At 35.9% G+C, this 20,244-nt stretch overlaps 2 protein-coding genes across 3 annotated transcripts; both read right to left on the reverse strand.

Moving 5' to 3' along the window:
- Nucleotides 1–164: 164 nt before the first annotated feature.
- Nucleotides 165–3,224, reverse strand: LOC103829385 (wall-associated receptor kinase 4). 2 transcript variants are annotated; one of them, XM_033275090.1, is made up of 3 exons: nucleotides 1,902–3,224; nucleotides 1,614–1,769; nucleotides 165–1,531 (listed from the first exon to the last, which is right to left on the reverse strand). In XM_033275090.1, exons 1-3 carry the CDS (start codon nucleotides 2,773–2,775, stop codon nucleotides 339–341), a joined length of 2,223 nt encoding a protein of 740 aa, XP_033130981.1. In that variant the 5' UTR covers nucleotides 2,776–3,224; the 3' UTR covers nucleotides 165–338. The 2 variants fall into 2 exon arrangements, with proteins under 2 accessions (XP_033130981.1, XP_009103302.2); XM_009105054.2 differs by having other exon boundaries at nucleotides 1,614–1,814.
- A 236-nt stretch (nucleotides 3,225–3,460) lies between these two features.
- On the reverse strand, nucleotides 3,461–19,758 carry LOC103829386 (vacuolar iron transporter homolog 1). Its single transcript, XM_033275092.1, has 4 exons — nucleotides 19,692–19,758; nucleotides 19,492–19,569; nucleotides 9,194–19,366; nucleotides 3,461–4,370 (listed from the first exon to the last, which is right to left on the reverse strand). The coding sequence occupies exon 3, from the start codon at nucleotides 14,692–14,694 to the stop codon at nucleotides 14,092–14,094; it is 603 nt and encodes a 200-aa protein (XP_033130983.1). The 5' UTR covers nucleotides 14,695–19,366; nucleotides 19,492–19,569; nucleotides 19,692–19,758; the 3' UTR covers nucleotides 3,461–4,370; nucleotides 9,194–14,091.
- Between the last annotated feature and the right edge of the window lie 486 nt (nucleotides 19,759–20,244).

Below are 20,244 nucleotides of genomic sequence, written 5' to 3' on the forward strand. Positions count from 1 at the left end.
CAGAATAATATATACTTCAAGTATAAATTTTTTATATTTTTTATTTTAGTGATGAAGAATGAAGATGGGTAGGAAATTAGGAATAAGGTTCATGATCACAACATGTGGGAGTAGAAACAATTAAGACAAAAGCAAAAACAAAGTGGAACATTACAACCCGTTGAGACATTGCTCAAATGTATTATTCTGATAGTGTAGTGTACAATACCAATAAAGAGTTATAAACATAATGATTGATGACCTGAGGATCAAGAATCTATCAAGCACAAAGATTCAAATGTTTAGTATGAAAAGGAAGATAGAAGAAACTTGGTCAGTTTCAAGGGAATGTGGCCTAATCAGCGGCCAGCTTCAATGTCCAATATTGCTACATTCTTGATGCTGTCATAGCCAGTGCTACTGGTTTCACCTTGTGCTGATAAGATCCCTAAACCGAGCAAGTGCTCACTCTCCTCTGGCTCAGGATAGTTATCCGACCACTGATGTTTAGTCTTACTACCTCTCAGGCCCTCAAGCTCTGCAGCTACTTCCTTCATCTTTGGCCTTTCCTCTCCCGTCACCCTCGTACACTCAACAGCAACTCTTGCAGCTTCCTGGATCTCCCTCTGGTTCTTCTCGTTCATCACTTGCCCATCAATAACCTCGTGCAACCTTTTCTCTTTTGTGGCAGAAGTAAAGTAACTCACCAGATGTTTTGAGTACTGTGGCCTATCAAAGCACAATGCCTTTTGGCCTGTGAGAAGTTCCATGAGGACTACCCCGAAGCTATAAACATCGCTCTTTTCGTTTAGCAACCCTGTGTTGTAGTATTCAGGGTCTAAGTAGCCTAAAGTTCCCTGCACCATAGTTGTGAGCTGCTCTTTATCCATCGGTATGAGTCTTGAAGCACCAAAGTCAGCTACCTTTGCAGTTAAGTTCTCATCAAGGAGAATATTAGCAGTCTTAACATCTCGGTGGATGATTGGAATAGAAGCAGAGGAGTGAAGATAAGCAAGAGTTCCAGCAATCTCCACTGCTATCCTCAACCGGTGTTCCCATGTAAGAGAAGAATCAAACAAGGAACCGTGCAAGTGATCAAAAAGTGTACCACTGTTAATGAACTCATAGACTAGTAAAGGAACTTCAGTCTCTAAACAGCAGCCCAAGAGCTTAACCACGTTCCTATGGTTGATCTGTGAAAGCACAAGCACTTCGTTGATGAACTGCTCTACTTGGCTGCAGTCACCAAGCCGAGCTTTCTTTATAGCAACTATTGAATTGTCTGGCAGTATCCCTTTGTAGACTGTTCCTTGGCCTCCCTGGCCCAAGATTCTGCTATCGTCATAATCACTAGTTGCTTCCTTCATGCCTTCCTCAGTGAAGATCTTGACATCAACATTTGATGGGCCTGCTCCTGAGAGTCTCTGTATCAGCATGCCGCCACCGTTTTGCTCGAAGAAGTGTTGTCGGAGCTCGGCGGTTTTCCTGTGCTTCATCCTCTGCTGTATAGAAGTAACCACCAGCAGAATGCACAAGAAGCCGATGGTTGTTCCTAATTACATCACACATATATGATTAGAGAGCGAGTTGTTATAGAAAATAAAAGAATCCAGAAACCAGTTAGGGAAGCTTACCAAGAAAAATCTTAGCCCATTCATAGTCTGTTGAACCTGAGTCAGGCTTCTCGTTAATCTCGGTAAGAGAGCAGCTCATAGTAAAGTTTTCTTTGTGGTAACCAGTTTTACAAGGACACCAGAAGCTTCCGTTCGTGTTCTCACAGAAGCTGTTTTCTGTACAGTTATGTTCATGGGTAGTACTATTACACTCATTGATGTCTGGCAAGATGCAAACAAGAAACTGTATAATAAGCAAAAGCATCTAACTGAAGTGACCAAAAGAATAAACAAAACAAGTTAATGTACCTTTACAACCCTCTTTCAGATATGGATTCCCATAGTAACCTGGTTCACATTTGCAGACGTAACCGGTTCTGACAGTAGAGTCAGAACATGTACTGTTTACACTGCACAAGCTCCCGTTTCCAAGTTGATTGCATTTCTGTCCTCCGATAGACCAATCTAGCACCACAGGTAACCACGTAGTCTGAAGATAAGAATAATCCACCAATCCTTTATCACTTAACTTAAACTTTCCATCTTCAATATCATTAAACTTAAACTTCCCATCTTCAACGACAAAGGCGTAGATGCAAGAACTTCTATGGGGACGCTCAGAAGTGTCGTTGACAAAGCGATATGGTCTGACTATGTACCAACTGCTCCCTGCAGAGACAGGGTTTTGGCAGCAACCTTCACCATTACATTCTCTATTTGTTACAAGTGGTTCCTCATCACATACCGATATGCATCCGAATGAGTTTTTCCTAGTTCCACTAGTTGTCACAAAAGCATAAGTGTCACAACCTACTGCAAAAAGGGTGTTGTTGTCGGAGAGAGTTAAATTTCCGAGCCTGTCGTTATAGTAGGCAGCGCCTTTTTGAAGATGTCCAGACTCGTTGTAGCAAGCGTAGGATGGAGGAAACGTGATGCTTAGCTGGCTGCTGTGAGAAATGTTGACAACTGGAAAGCCGCCATTAAAGAATAGCCCTTGCTCGTTACATGTGAGTTTGAAACTGGGATCTTCCTCATGGTAACAACCTGGAGTTGTGCCGAAAGGGAACTCAAGTGTAACATTTCCACATTTTTCTGGGCATTTTTGCTTGGTTTGACACTTGATGGGTTGCGTACAAGAAAGGCAGAACATAGCCACCAAGAACAGATACTCCTGCAACTTCATCTTCCTTGTTTCTTTCTCTCCAAACTTGTTTTCTCTTTGAGTTCTCTCTGAAGCTTATTCTAAGAAAAAAAAAGGTAGAAGAGTGATCTTAAAAATGATCCGTTTACCTTCTTAGCAGACCAATTCATATTTTTCTATTTTACTTTGCTTCCCAAATCTATAATACAATAATCCATCATCCAATTACACAGCCAAGACTTTTCTACTTTTATTTTGGTCAAGGGAAGACCATGTCAGTGTAATACAAGTACATGCCATATAATAACTTTTTAACATAGAAAAGAAAAACCCATTTGCCAATTCTTTTAAGAAAAAAAAAACATTTGTCAACTTCAGTCTCTATCAAGATAACTTTCTTCTTCTTCCTACATTAATTGAATAACGGGATTTGAATCTGGACTTTGTTTTGTTAATGCCTCTCTAGAGACTTTCTTATAATCATCACATGTTATGTGTTTTCTTTTAATGTTAAGTGTTTCTTTTTTGAAGCTGTATTTACCTGCAACCTGAAGTTAAGAATCAGTGACTTTATTCCTCAGCACAAGTGGTGATGTTCTCTTCTTCTCCCTCGTGAAAGGGACCCTTAGTGTCTGAAGATTCCATCAGCGTGAATGGAGATCACATACTCCCTGTAATAACTCTTCTGCCTAAGGTTCTCTAGATCCACGTCCAACTAAAAACAAGAAATGAAACATTTGTTACATTCCGAAAATTGTATAAAGTTGTCAGAGATAAATAATACAGCAGAATGATGAAAATAACCTTAACCAGTTGAAGATTACTTCAAGCCTTAAGGTTAATATGAAGAAAGTGAGCGGGAGGTGCTTATACTAAACGATCCTTTCTCACTACATTCTCAACCTTCATTACTGAATGCAACCACAATGATCTCTCATATCAAAGAGTCTCGAGATCATTACAATCAAAGCAAGCTTACAAGAAGAGCACAAAACAATTCTTCATTTACCTAAAGCTATATACCAACCAAGAGAGTTTGAAGCCAATGCCGTTATAATTCAACACCCAATTCCCTTTGCCTCAACTCCAGTCCCATCCTATTATTCTCACGCTTCATCCTTTCATTCGCTTGAGTTCTTGATGCCTTTTCTTACTAAACCTCTCCCACCTTGATTCACATCAGCTTGAGGAAAAGGCTGCTCCTCATACTCATCACCTTCCCCATCATGATCCTCAACTTGATGTTGATCATCACTGTTCCTAAGCGTCAACTTTAAGGAACGCTGCAAATGCAGCATGTTCCCATTGTGATAAGAACATCATCCTTCTCTTTATCATTCAAGTAACCAATAGAATCCAAAAAGCTTAGGATTCTCAAATTACCATCTAATTTCTTCATATATAAAATAAATAGACTTTTAAGTTTCATGAGACTACAAGGTAAGCAGAGCCGGTCCAAACGTGATGATGAACTCTCATCCCATGGAACCTTGTAGATTGAATCCTCCGTACGAGGAAGCTCCACCATTTCGTATCACAAGGGCTTGCGAAAAAACTATGTAGTGGACATTAAAGATCCGAACTTTAGTGAGAGATAACTATAAGTAGTATCTCACAAAAGTTTGAACTTGCTTCGTCTTATCTGTTAATCTTTTACCAACCGCTTGTGTTACACAACGATCACAGTGTGTTACACACGAGTTCGAGAGAAAGAATAAGATAGACGTTTCAGACTTATAAACTTTCTGAAAAATACTTTTGTATTATTGAGATTCGGTAATTATGTTTACAACAGATGATTGATCTTTATATAGAGATCGAATCAATACAAGTATAAGAGACACAACTCTTTATACTAAAGGACACAACATGAAGAGTTACAACTCTTTGTGTAATAACATAAAATAACTAACTTATGTAAATGTATCAAGGAGAGATTAGATTATAGTTTAACACTCCTCCTTAATCATATCTCGACTTGACTCCAAGCTGCTTCCTTAGATCTTCAAATCTTGAACCACCCAATGCCTTTGTGAGAATGTCTGCGAGTTGATCATCCCCTTTGCAATACTTCAGTTCAATGATTCCCTTTTGCTCAGCTTCCCTCACGAAATGGTACTTGATCTCTATGTGCTTCGTCCTTCTGTGTTGCACCGGATTCTTCCCAATTGTTATTGCTGATTTGTTGTCACATAAGATCGGAATGCCTCCTTCAAACTTCTGACCAAAGTCTTCAAATAGTCTTTGTAACCACACTGCTTGATTTGCTGCTGCACACACGGCTATGTACTCTGCCTCAGCCGTTGATTGCGCCACTGTTTGTTGCTTGCTTGACTGCCAACAAAACATGGCTGATCCAAGAGTAAACACATAACCTGAAGTGCTTTTCTTGTCTTCCTTAGAACCACCCCAATCGCTGTCCGTGTAGCCTAGAAGTCTTGGTTCTTTCACGCTTGTGAATTACACTCCAAAGTTTGATGTTCCTTTGACATATCTTAACACCCTCTTGGCTTCTTAGTAGTGCTTCATGCGAGGTGATGACATGTATCTTGAGAGATAAGCGCTTGCATACATCACATCAGGTCTTGATGCACACAAGTACAAAAGCCCTCCAATGATGCTTCTATACTTAGTCGGATCTCCATACTCCTTGTCATCCTCAACTCCTTTTCCTTGTGGTGTAAGTGGGTTGCTTACACTCTTGCTGTCTCGCATCCCAAACTTGTCTACAAGTTTGTTTGCATACTTTTCTTGTGAAAGAAATATGCCTCCATTGTCTTGAATTACTTCCATTCCAAGAAAGTAGTTCAACAATCCAAGATCCACCATCTCGAATTCGTTCTTCATGTTCTCCTTGAATGTGTTGATGCTCTGAATGTTGCTTCCTGTGATGATTATATCATCCACATATAGACTCACGATCAACACATCTCCTCCTTGCTTCTTGATGTATAAGGCCGCATCATTCATACTCCTCTCAAAACCGTTTTGAAGAAAGTATGAATCTATCCTTCCATACCATGCCCTTGGGGCTTGCTTTAAACCATATAAAGCTTTGTGTAGCCTTAACACCTTGTGTTCCTTCCCGTGTGTCACATACCCAGGCGGTTGTGTGACATACACTTCTTCCTTGAGGTCGCCATTGAGAAAGGCTGACTTCACATCCATCTGATACAATCGCCACTTCATCTGAGCCGCATAGGCAAGTATGGCTCGTATTGTATCATGTCTTGAGACAGGAGCAAACGTCTCAAGGTAGTCAACACCATACTATTGAGAGAACCCTCTTGCAACTAGCCGTGCCTTGTGCTTGATGTGATTGCCATTTGCATCGGTCTTGATCTTGTAGATCCACTTCACACTTATCACATTCTTCTCCTTTGGCTTATCCACTAGTTCCCACGTCTTGTTCTTCTCAATCATGGCTATCTCCTCATTCATTGCTTCTCTCCATTCCTTGGTACCACACGCTTCATCATAAGTGTATGGTTCTTCATTTGCATGAAGACAAGCTTCTATAGCTTGAGCCGCTTCATCAAGCTCTACTCTCGGTGCCATTTCCATGATATCAACCATGGACCTGAACTTCCTTGGTGCCTCAAAAGTTTCTTCATCTCCACTACTAGTATCATGATCATCATTTTGAAAAAGAACAGGACTGAAAGTACCTCCAAACTGTTCCTCAGGGCTGGATGCACCTTCGGTTTGTTCCTCAGGACTGGATGCACCTTCGGTTTGTTCTTCAGGCGAGTGAGAGTCTTCCATAGACAACTCCAATGTCTTCCTCACTTCTTCTTGCCTTTTCCAATCCCACTTATTTCCTTCTTCAAACTCGACATCTCTTGATACTTCAATCTTCTCATTCTCCAAAATGAAAACTCTATAGCCTTTGGATTGGTTGCTATATCCAACAAAGACTCCACGCTTTGCCTTGACGTCTAGCTTCCTCCTCTTTTGATTCGGGACATGTATGTAGCATATGCTACCAAACATTCTCATGTGTGACACATCTGGCTTGTGTCCACACCACTTCTCTATAGGAGTGACATCTTCTTTTATTGCCTTTGATGGCAGACGGTTTTGAAGATATGAGGCAGTGTATACCGCTTCTGCCCATAACTTGAGCGGTAAGTCTTGCTCTGCCAACATCGATCTAGCCATCTCCACCAATGTCCTATTCATGCGCTCCGCTACACCATTTTGTTGAGGTGAGTAAGGTAAGGTGACTTGCTTATTGATTCCTTCTTCTTCACAGAACCGGTTGAATTCTCGTGAAGTGAACTCACCACCTCCATCTGATCTCAGTGTCTTGATGGTACAATCCGATTGCTTCTCCACCATTGCTTTGAACTTCTTGAACAGTGAGAATGACTCTGACTTTTGCTTCATGAAGTATACCCAACACATGTGAGTATGATCATCCAAGAATAGCAAAAAGTATCGGCTTCCATCAACAGATTGGTGCTGCATTGGCCCACATACATCCGTATGTACAATCTCAAGCTTCTCTCTTGTCTTAGTTTGAGATTCCTTTGGGAAGCTTTTGCGTGATTGCTTTCCAAGTCTACACGCCTCACATGCTTCCTTCTTGACTTTAAACTTTGGTAATCCCTTTACCAAGTCTTTGTCTTGCATTTGTTGCAACCTTTTGTCGCCTACATGACCAAGTCTTTTGTGCCATGTCTCCATCTTTCCTTGCTCACTAGCGCTCAAGGCTTCTTCTACCTGAGCCGAACTCATCCTGATTCGATAGCTTTTGTGAGTCATTGGGATATTCATTATCCTCCTTCCTTTTGCATCATCTATGATGCATCTCTTCTCTTGGAAACTCACCCGGTATCCGCTTGAAACAATTTGTGGAACACTCAACAAATTTTTTGCCAAACCCGGAACCAAAAATACATTTCTGATGGTCTTCTTGCCACCTTTAGTCATGACGGTAATGTCTCCTTTACCGGCTGTCATGACTGTGCTTCCATTTCCAATCTTTATTGGAACCTTGATACTCCTATCAAGCTTTGAGAAGTAACTCTCCTCCTTTGTCATATGATTAGTTGCTCCACTGTCTACTAACCAGACATCTTCCATCACTGTTGTTGCTGCTTCGCTCGCAGTGAACAACATGTGATCTTCATTTGAATCTTCTTCGAGACTCACATGTGCCTTCTCTTTCTTCTTTGAGTAGCACTGATTTGCAAAGTGGCCTAACTTGCCACAATTGTAACACTCCTTGTTACCTCTGTGATCCTTCTTTGGATCATCCTTCTTCTGTTTCCTCCAACACTCGCTCTCATTGTGGTTGTTTCTCTTGCAGAAACCGCACCACTTCTTGCCTCCTTGGCGCTTTGAGTTGTCTTGTGTAACACCAGAATTTTTGTGTTTAACACGAGCATCGAATGCTCCTTCACTGGTGCTTTCTTCTCTTGCAGTCAGCCTTGCTTCATGAGCCTTCAAGATCCCGATCAACTCTGTCATCTTTGTTGAAGTCGAATCGCTTGTTTGCTCCAACACACTGACTATGCTATCAAACTTGGCTGGGAGAGAGATGAGTATCTTCTGTATGAGTTGAACATCCGACTTCTGTTCACCATGATAAGTTAATTGATTTGCCAATTCAACTATCTTATCTGTGAAGACCTTAATGTCTTCATTCTCATACATCTTCAGATTCTCATACTCCCTTCGCAATGTTTGAAGTTTAATCAAACGAACTTGAGGAGAGCCTTCATACTCCTCCTTCAATGCATCACACGCCTCTTTGGATGTTGATGCTGCTGCAATCCGTGAGAATATATGATCCGATACAGCAGTTTGCAAGATTTGCAAAGCCAATGTATCGTTCATCATCGCTTCTTCTCTAAGCGATCTTGCCCTTGCTGTTTCAGGGGTTTCATCCACTTGTGCTGGTGTGGCTGCTACGCCTTCTTCAACCACAGACCATAACTTCCTGGTCTTGAGAATGGTTATCATTTTGATGCTCCAGAAGTCGTACTTCTCTCCATCAAATATGGGGATTACTTGATTCTTCATCGTTTCGAATGATTCCGAAATCGTATGACAAAATTCTCTAGCCTCCTTTTCTCCACGCCAAGTGTTTCTCTTACTAGTGCTTTTTTCTTTGTCCTCTCAAACGTAAAGCTCTGATACCATGTTAATCTTTTACCAACCGCTTGTGTTACACAACGATCACAGTGTGTTACACACGAGTTCGAGAGAAAGAATAAGATAGACGTTTCAGACTTATAAACTTTCTGAAAAATACTTTTGTATTATTGAGATTCGGTAATTATGTTTACAACAGATGATTGATCTTTATATAGAGATCGAATCAATACAAGTATAAGAGACACAACTCTTTATACTAAAGGACACAACATGAAGAGTTACAACTCTTTGTGTAATAACATAAAATAACTAACTTATGTAAATGTATCAAGGAGAGATTAGATTATAGTTTAACATTATCCACTCACCACCTTCTTTGTGCTTTCTCTGTCTCTCTGGATGCGAAAAAGGCTCTCCTTTTTGTTTAAAATTTATTTTTTCTTTTCTAGTCCAAATGTTTAGTACATTTATTATCTTAGCCGCACAAGTATTATTGTAGTTATAAAATGACAAGTGTTTCCTTGTGCTTGGACTTGTATTTGTGTTATTATTATTTTTTTTCCAGCATTTATATTATTGAACTCCATTATAATGGTTCATTTAACCTGGGAGATTGATTGTTTTTCAAAAAAATATATTTTAAAATTATTTGCATAAATGAATTCGATTTTGATATAAAAACACTCACATAAAATTTCTATATTATTTAAAGAGAATCAACCTAAAAATTTACTTAAAAAATTTGTTGCACCTATTCATTTTTAGCCATCTATTACGTATAATCAAATATTATAACAAACTCTTATTATAGCAGCCACATAACATCATCTAACTTTTAAATAAACTCATATTGTGACTATTACATACATTGATATAAACTTTGCGCTGGTATATCTCGAGGTGAATCATTTTTTTATAAACATTTGATATCAAACTTACTATCATATATGCAACTGAGATATCATACCACTCAAATTCTATCTACATTCCGAGAGGTCAGATACTCGAACTATGATAAACTTCAGATAATGAGTATATACTTATTTGGATGTTTTGAAGTTCAGATGTTTGCTGAGGAAGAACCTATAGAACCATCACCATCAATAACTTACCTTTACATGTAGAAATTTGATCAAACAAAATTAATTGAATTTCATATATCTAATCATCCTCATTAGAGCATCTAACTTTTTTACAGAGATTCATTACTATCCTGCATTTAAAGCCTTTGTATACATTATTTTATACATCATATTATTCACATTTGTATAATTACCCAAAACCAAACCATATAACATAATTCAATATATTATAACCAAACTGCATAATTGCATCCTTAAACCGAATCGTATAAATGCTTTAGATATGATACTAATTTACATAAGATTTCCCTAAATTCACGTGATTAAGACTCAACAAATACGATTTTATACTATTATAGATACAAAAATATTTATCAATTACATATTTAGATTTAAACAAGAATTTTGAGTGTATTATAACCAATCACTATTCTTTTTGAGTTGTGTTTTCTTAATATTTATTAGAGTATATTCTAATAACGTTACGATATTATGCTGATTTATATATTGTATTTAATTTAACTTATTTTTCAAAAATGAATCTATACTATTAAAACTCAAACAAGTACTAGAACAATATTCAAATACTCAAAAAATCCTAAAACTTACCCAAAATACGATCCAAAAGAACTGAAAATACCCAAAATTTATCCGAATACACAAAATACATATTCCTAAAACTGGAAATTTTATCTGAAACTCGAAGCTATAACCAAAAGCCCCATCCCAAAACTTAAAATATGTATGTAATACCAAAACATATCTGAAATATCCAAATATACACAATATACACCAAACATTTTGGGTACTCTGGATCGGGTCTCGGATAGGACCCGGACTCAAACCAAGACCCGCGTGTCCAAGAAAATACCCAATAGGTACTTTTTCCTGAACCTGGACCTGAACCAAACTTATATTTATGGATCGATTTCGGTTTTTTTTTTGGATCCAAATAAAATATCCATACATAAGATAGAGTTACATAAGAGTGTATATATATCTCATATCAAATTACTCAAAAATTATTTTTAAAAAGTTAAAAAATTCCTTCTTCAATATGATATGAATTTGTAACATAATAATACAACAATCCCAAAATACTAATTCATATGAAAATTTGTATATGATCCAAAATCTAATATTTTATATACAACTGAAGCTAACTAATTGGACCAATCGATGGAATAATACAACATAAATATTATTCCATGATACTAGTTGGACTAATCGATCAATAAACTAGTCAAATTCTAGGAATCAATCAAATTGCAAATATACAATATGAAAAAGATACATAATGAGTAAAGAATGGAGAGAGAGAAGAGGAGGAAGACATGTTGTTAGTAGCAGAGAATGGAAAGGGTGAAGGAAAAAAGGAGGCGGAAGAAAGAGAGGCAGAAGAGACGAAAAGAATAATTGGAGAGAGAAGATACATTGTTTGGGTGTGTTTAAGTTAAATAACTTTTTAGATATTTAAAAAAAAAAAAAGTACCTGATCAGTTCAAAGTATGTGTAAATGTAAAAGAAGAAAGAAAAAGTATGTCTTGACGTAATTTTTTCAGATTAAAATAGGTTGTGTAAGATTATTTTGATGTCTAGTGGTCCATATGAGAATATTGTCAATGTTATTACCACATGTTAGGAATCAAAGGTAGTGTTTGTTTGACCTATAGAGACATGCACTGTTCAAACGAGTCGTCTCCTGCTCCAACTGAAGCATTTAGTAAACAGCTGGGCAAGAGCCTAAAGCACCAGTAACAAATTAAAAAGAAGTGTGAACAGAAAATAACTTGAATATAACTTCTCTTGGTTGTGTTCTTGTGGCTTGAATGCTGTGACATTTAATTTGATATAGTTTCCAAGTGATGTTACTTTCATGCGAAACGAAAGTAAAATTTAAAAGATTTATTTACCTTTTTGGATATCATATAATTTACTTGAAGGATTTACCTTGTGTATCTTTATATTGCTTTTCTAATGGTAATTTGTTGGTTACTTGGTTGTGTATATTTTGTATATGGAGATATATCTGTTTCTATCATTTTATAAAAGTTCCATTTCCCTTGTTACGAGGATGTGAGAGTTTACACGCAATCTCGTCCCAAAACCAAGCATAAAATTTAGAGCATCTCCAATGGTGATACCCAATCAGAGTCTTTAGAAAAAATATTTTTTGTTTTTTTAATTATTATTTTATTTTCTTTTTCATATAAAGAAAAAAGAAATATCAACCAATTGCAGGTTGACACATGTTGTGGGAGTCTACAAATAGTGTAAGGATTCACTAAAAAAGAATCTTTATTTAGATATTTTAAGGATTGAATCTTTCGTTTTTTATGGAATCCACTGATTATTTAATTATTTTTTTCTTAAAAACTATCCTTGAGAATTGATGTTGCAGGTGCTCTTGGTTTTACATATCGGTAATACATATGAGATCATTGAAAACGACAAAGATTCAACAACTAGTTCTCTTTTATTTTTCTTTCTTTCGGAGATCATTGATTTGTCATGAAGAGCTTTGTTTATGGTCGAACATGATCAAACTCTAAAGTTTCTGATCTTTGGTGGTGATTTTTTTTTTTCTTTTTGGAACGTAACTCATTCGTGTTTCTAGTCTAAGAGTTCAAAATTTGAATATAAATTCATTCACAAACACATTATTTTCGCAGGCAACAATGAAACGGATAAAATTTAATTAATTAGGCTCTAGTAGATGTCATGTAGTTATAAATGCTAACGGGTTATGACTACCAACAAATTAAGTGGTATTTTGGCGGATGAGGTTTTGACCAAAAAATATACATTTTTTATGTTGGTGTCTGAATAAAATTAAAATTTTATATTCATGATTACGCTTTCATCTAATATATATTAAAAATGAAACTTTGCTTGCATGTATTTTACCAGTTTTTTCGAGTAAAATTAGAATGCAAATGGAAGTATAGTTGTTTTACATTATTATTTCGTATTTGTTATAATTAATACCTCTTCTCTCCAACCTCTCTCTAAAAAACTCTCAACTCAAAAGCTTGTTTCCGGTGGCCGGTGGCCTTTCGCCGCCGGTTACCATACTCTTTTGTTTTTGGTTTGTTGTATCATATTTCTAAAGTTTCGCTAGGCGAATTACTCTTCGATCAATAAATCGATCAATACTTCCGCATAGTCGGACTCATCTTCGCTAGGCGATTTTGTTGTGGTTAATAAACTCTGATCGTTTCCGATCGGTTTTACCTTCTCCTCTTTCGCAATTAAAACTGTAATATCATTTGTTGTGTAGTCAATCTGTTCCTTCTCCAAGGATATGCATCTAATCCTTTCTTTCAAGAGTCAATCTTTACCGTGTACTCTGTGAAAGCCAATAAAATTGCTTTGGTAAAGTATCTTTGTGGAGAGGAAGCGATGATGTAGGAGTTGACTTCGATGGACTTTAAAGGAGATTAGTAGAACTGGCATCCTCTCTAAGTAGATGATGGTCCGGTAAAAATCTCTGAGTTGGTCAATCGAACAATCCCCGAGTTATCATCCATGAAGATGGAGAGGTCTCTACATAGACAAAGGATGAAGCGAATGATGGAGTTCAGAGATATGAATGATTACAGAGAGGTATCCTTGATCATGTTGAGAAGCAAAAGATGGAGACTCGATGCACAGGCGGCGGCGAACTACGGTGACTAAACATGCCCTATTGCATGAAGAACACGTATCTCTTATACGTGTCTTCTGTTTCTTCAGCTGACGCCACGTAGAAGGATAACAATTACACAGCGATCTCCTTTACGATTTTTAAATTGAGCTTCTTTGTACTTTATTTTCATTTGGGTCTCGTTTGTAATAGTTCATACTCTGCAATGTTTGGCCATTGGGCCTGAATCAATACAATGGTTGACAAAAAAAAAAATGGAAGTAAATTTACGGAAATCTTGCCGTTTGTCTATTAGAGCTACAAGTGTTAAAAAAACTCAACGCGCCATTTATCTATTAAGAAATACGCCATTTGAGAGATTTATAAACATATTGGCTTTTTTACATAAATCTAGAAACAAGCCATGAATCCATAGACTCCAAAGTTTCTTACATAAAAAGAAACGTAACCGCTGAAAGTAGGTTGCATGAAACATGAAGAAGGGTTCGGTCACGTATGTAAACACACACACACACACAAAAACTATCACATACCATGTGATCCGACCAGTTTGGTCAAACCAAACGTAACGGCCATAGCTAACCATCCTCCAATCAAAACCCTAGCCGATGACTTAACCACCGGTGCTTTCCCCAAAACTGCTCCCAACCAACCAAACATAACCAAAGCCAACGTCACCGCCGCCAGAATCACTCCAACCCTCACTTTATACTCTTTCACAAACGCAGCCGCCAATAAAGGCACAATCGCTCCAAGAGAAAACGCTAACGCAGACGCAGCAGCCGCTTGCATCGGGCTCGGAAGCTTTTCTTTCTCTATCTCTCCTCCGTTCTCTCTCTTCATTTGAGCCACCTCTATGTCGTACTGAGAGTAAACAGAGACAAACTCTCCGATCGCCATGCTACAAGCTCCGGCGACTAAACCGGCAAAACCAGATAACATCATGGTTTTAACGTCTCCCTTAACCGCACCGACACCCATCATAAGCGAGGCCGTGGAGACAAGACCGTCGTTGGCACCGAGCACAGCGGCTCGTAGCCACTGAGCTCTTTTGGAGAAGTCGAAAACCTTTTCTTGGTCTTTCTCCATGTCTACGTTCAAGCTGTTGTTCACGTTGTGGGACTCCATAGTGATTTTGGTCTTTCTTTTACTTTCTTTTGTAAGTTGAAATGAGAAGATAAGAGAACGTTTGATGAAGTGTGGAGAACACACGCTTAGGTTGAGTTCTATTTATGGAGAGATTTCGTGTGAAACATTATTTAAAATAAAGAATATTATGTGGTGGAGTCGACGATTCATATATGTGGCCCATCATCACAACTAATGGAAGTACTTTTACTATATTGGACAAATTGGACTGGAAATTAACCACTACCTCTGTTTTCATCTTGTTACTGAATTTGTTTCCATTAATTACATATTCAAAAAAAAGAGTTTTGTTTACCAAACATAGCGCTTGACTAATTAATATATGTGGATCATATCCACCAGTTAAAGAAATAATGTTACTATATTGGCCAAAATGTGGACTAAGTAACACGGACCTCTTTAACTTTTAGTTCTGGTTTTTTACCTTCATTAATAATCTTCAAAACTTGAATATTTCTTACCAAACACACAAAAACATGGTTATCACTTCTATGTGCATACCAAATTCAATGGCTGGAGATGATGTAGTGAGCTCAAACTGTGAAGAAACAATTTGTTCTTCAGTATCCCTAAGGGCATCTCCAATGATGCTCTATAATCTCTTCTATAATTTTCACTAAAATAGAGTAATGTAGAGTAAAAATCAACATTTTTCTATATTTCACTCTATTATAGAGTTAACCATTGGAGCAAAACCAACTCTATAATAGAGTTACTCTATTTTAGTGGGAATTATAGAGGAGATTATACATTTTCTATATAGAATAAGACATTTTCTTTAACAACATTAAAGTAGATTGGCACATTGCTTATCTTGTGAAACTGAGTTTCTTTGTTATTACGGTTAGAGCGACATATACACCGACGAATTATGAACTCTATTCGATAAATGAATTTGAAAAATATATTGTGTTTTAAATATAATTAGAAACACTATATAAAATGGAATTAGCGTAATGATGGTACCTTCGTGATTACTAGTTTACTATTGGTATTATTATTCTCACTGCTGTCTTGTATGCATAGACATTGCATTGAAAATAAAATTAGTGTAATGATGGTACTTTAGCATTCTATATTTTTTATTTATTTTTCAAGCACTGGAATATTGAATTTAGCAAAGATCTAACCGTTTTGGCACTGTGATTACATGTTTGAAATGAACAAATAAAGCTGTAGACGTATAATTAAAGTGGATTTCCGCGTACGATCGGTAAAGTTAAAGCATACGATACTTGGCATAAATATACCCTAAAAACCGATCTCAATTGAAACTAACTACTTCTCTAGCAAAAAAAAATAATATTAATAATAATTGAAATACAACGGAAAAGAAATATGAAACCACGCACATTTGTTTTCTGGTTTATCTTTTTCTTAGGGATTTGTGTGTTTTGCCACTTTATTTTATTCGCGAAGGTCAAAAATAAAAAGACATGTGAGACCGAAATGGGTATGCATACGTACAATATGAATTGTTCTAGCGTCTTCATGATTCATAGCCATGCACATTTTTTTTTTTTTGTAAAATCATAGCCATGCACATGTTTCTTGAGAGAAAATATGATACAAATTAAATAAAAATGAAATCCCAACTTCTTAAACGGTGACCTACCGGTGGTATTAAATAAGATACGAAGTCTGCTGACCACTATTCAAAGTTTTGTTAAACTTATATATAAGGATTTAGTTCGTCATCTTTCCATATACTACCAATACAAATATGACACAATAGGTTTTCTTTTGGCAGTACATAGAGTAAATTGTCTCAAAATACTAACTAAAAGAAGTTGGATATTAAGAATTTGTCTAACACAATAAAACTTTAGAGAATTAGTAATAGTGATGATGGAATGAGCAAAATAACAATTTTATCCCTATTTGCAAAGATCTCTCCTATAGATTTGATCATATTTATAATAGTTTTCATGCTCGATAGAGATACCATGATCATATAAAAAAAATGACAGTACCCAACAGTGTGTTTAGGTAGATCACTAAAAATGGTAAATTGTATGGGTAGAGAGTGCAAATACTCTACATATTATTATATTGACTCAAAGTACCATATTCAAATTCCGAAAATACTTTAATTAATTAGACTATTGAGTAAATTAGCTCAATATACTTAAAAGTGTGAGATACCATACAAATGGGAAAAAATGGTAATGATGGGGGAAGAAAATTGGAGGGATTTAGGGTATAGAATGCAAATAGGGGATACTTGGTGTGTAGAGAGTACAAATTCTCTAGACTATTTGCAACTCCCTAACCACACAATATACCATATTTAGTGATCTAGGTAAACACATTGTTGGGCACTATCTTTATCTTAATGTTTTGCTCACTTTATCATCACTATGTCCCTCAAAGTTTTATTGTGTTAGGCAGATTCTTAATATCTAATTTCTTTAGTATTTTGAGCAAATTTACTCAATAAAAGATTAATGGAGCAAAAAGATTAAGCAAGTGTGTATCAACGTAAAATAAAAAGAGCTTCGTATTAAAGTTCTTACTTTGTTTTAAACTGTAGAATTTCAATCGGGGTTTGATTGGTGGTTAATCCATTTCTGCCTAAAATAAATAAAGAGCTTTCTCAAAGTTTCAGATTTTCTCATATTTTAGTAAATAAAACAAGTGATAACATTTTATTCCTTCCTTGTTTTATTTTTATTTTTTGGGTCAAAATTCCTTCCTTGTTTAATTCTTAGATTATTCATTGTGATGTTTAATTATACAAACTTAAAAAAAAATAGTGGTCGGCTGATTTATTTTCTTCTATTATTCTTTTTATTCCTTTTTCTTACTACACGGAACCTGTGAAAGCGTTTTTCTATTAAAGAGAAAATAAAACAACTCTGTCTTCCTTTTACTTTCTGTTGGTTGATTATACTTTTGTTCGACAAAGAAATGACCCAAAACAAAAAGAGATATTATTAAGCACACAAACTCTCTGTATTATTTGTTAACCGTTCTCTGTAAGTTTCTTAGTGTTTGACCAAATTTAATCAATGGATAATATACACATACATTTTGATAGGGCGCTGGTTGATAAGTGTAATCATAATCTGAATCTTCTGTTCATTATATATTTAATAAAAGATGGATTCATTAGGATGAATGGATTAATGTATACACCACTACTTAAAGACGGACACATAATGGACAAATTAAATATTAGACAGTATAATCCAACTAGCTTATGTAGATGAAGGGGATTAAAGTTGAATCAGATGCTTTTCACATTATCATTCTTAAACCCAGAGAGCCGTCTGCAAGCTAAAATCATAAACAACAAATTGATAGTAGATAATGAACAAAAAGATTACTTTTTCTTGATTATATAAAATAAATAAAATAGATGGATTGATGAATTGGAGAGCACTGAGAAATACATTTTGTATGGGGATAAAATAATGGAAAGAGTTGGACATATAACATAAAGAAAGAGGAAGAGTGTGGTTGCCACACGAATAGCACTACACATCACCATCATCATCACTTGTTAGTTGTTACAAATCTACGTATTATGTTTCTTCAGATGAATGCATGCATACGTAGTCGCCTACGTACGTATATGCCAGCTCATTTAAACATTCGCGAATATTGAATTTGTATAACCCAAAGTATATAATATATATATATCAAGGAACCCAACGGCTAATGGTAGTTGATTTGATAAGAGGACAAGACGTAAACTCATTCAACTACTACCGAATACAAAAACACGCTAGCCCTTTCTAAAAAACGTTGTTGGGCATATTCTGGAATTAGTTGGGTTCATGGCCAGATCACTGGAATTATCAGATATATATATTCATAAATCTTGTAATGTTAAAGAATATATAGATATTAATATCATCATTTACCTATGTGAGCAGTAATTTGTTATTTATTTTCTCTCACATACCGCGCGCATTCCAATTAATTGTGGATAATTTTCGATATGGTTGTATGGTAAAAACCACTAAATCACAAAACTGCAAGATTGCATTTTTTTTATTTGAATCTGAATTAGGACGACTTTTATACTTCTGTTATTAAAAGAAATGTTAAAAAAAAATTTTACCAAAAAAAAAAAAAAGAAATGTTAAAAAACACGTACATTATGTACCAATATGGAAATCATGAAACATACTGATCCAAAACATATGTGAACATGTACTAATCCCTTAGACCACCTCCATTGGTTAGAGCCCTTAATAGATTCTTCAAATTAATTTAATAGTTCATTGTGTACTTTACGAAGTTTAGAACCCCTGTTAATGTAATTAGTTGTGTGAAGGTCCAATGGGAGAACCCCTATGAGATTCTTAAATTTTTTTTTTTTAGAAATTGAATTATTTAATTTAAATATTACAAAACTCATAAATTATTGGATTTCATAACATTTAAACAAATATGACATAAAAACATATGAAAAATAGAAATACAAATTTATAATTAGAAATTTTAAACAAACATGAAAGAAACAAAGTAAAACTTCCTATAGAATATGACGCAAAAACCAGACAAAAAAACCCCTAACTCAAAAGCAGCTCTTGCATATAATTAGATAAAACATACGAGAAATACTTGGAACATGGGAGTGATGCCTGAGCCTCCAGCAAGCATTCCAAATGCCCTAAACTGACCTGGCTGATACTTGAACCTTCCATGCCAAGTTAAAAAAGAAACAAAACAACAAATAAGTTTCGAAATTTAAGAAAAAGTATAGAATAACAAACTGAATTGTAATATCAAGTAAGCAAGATATGTGAATTTATAAAAGAGTACCTTTGATCCCTTAACAGCAAAATGGTCTCCAACACACATCTCCCTGAAATGATGAGACATCCTTCCTTGCGGGTACATCTAGTTTCACAATGTTAAACATGGTTCCGTTTTTCTTTATTTTGCAGAGAGTTGAGAGACAACACATCTTGATTTTAGTTTTTAAAATGAGGAAACTAGAAAATCATCTGAAATATTAATACCTCTAACTACGGTCTTGTCTAAAGGTAGACCGGCTACAACACCATGTTCAAAATTCAGGAACAATGATAAAATTTTGTATTTCTACAGAAATAACAAAAGACTTTGATACTCTCAAGAGATAAGATGATACCATAAAACTCATGGTGGCATTAGCAAAGCGATCATTGAGAGCAGCTTTCCATCCATCGTTTGGATTCTCATTGACTTCCTTTACAATCTCATCCAGCAAAAAAGGTACAAGAAAGATTAGAGAATCTAAGAAAAAAATGCTTAAAATAGGTTTGGTTTAAGATGAAAACCTGAAGTATTCGTGAGGTCAGTTTCTGCTGGGAAAGGTGAGCTGCAACACCCTGGTTTAGACAAAAAATCAAGACCAAGTTTGATCCTTTTTAACATGTAGCTTCAAAGAGTAAACGCTGAAAACAAAGGCAAATCAAACTCAACAGCTAGAAAATGATTAAATCCCAGGAGCTAAAATGAAAATAAAAAATACCTGCATGTTGAAGGATGAACTGATAATCCCTAGAAGCAAGATAACAGATGCTAAGTAGA

The sequence above is a fragment of the Brassica rapa genome, chromosome A07, assembly GCF_000309985.2.
Source record: "Brassica rapa cultivar Chiifu-401-42 chromosome A07, CAAS_Brap_v3.01, whole genome shotgun sequence".
Taxonomy (NCBI): Eukaryota; Viridiplantae; Streptophyta; class Magnoliopsida; order Brassicales; family Brassicaceae; genus Brassica; species Brassica rapa.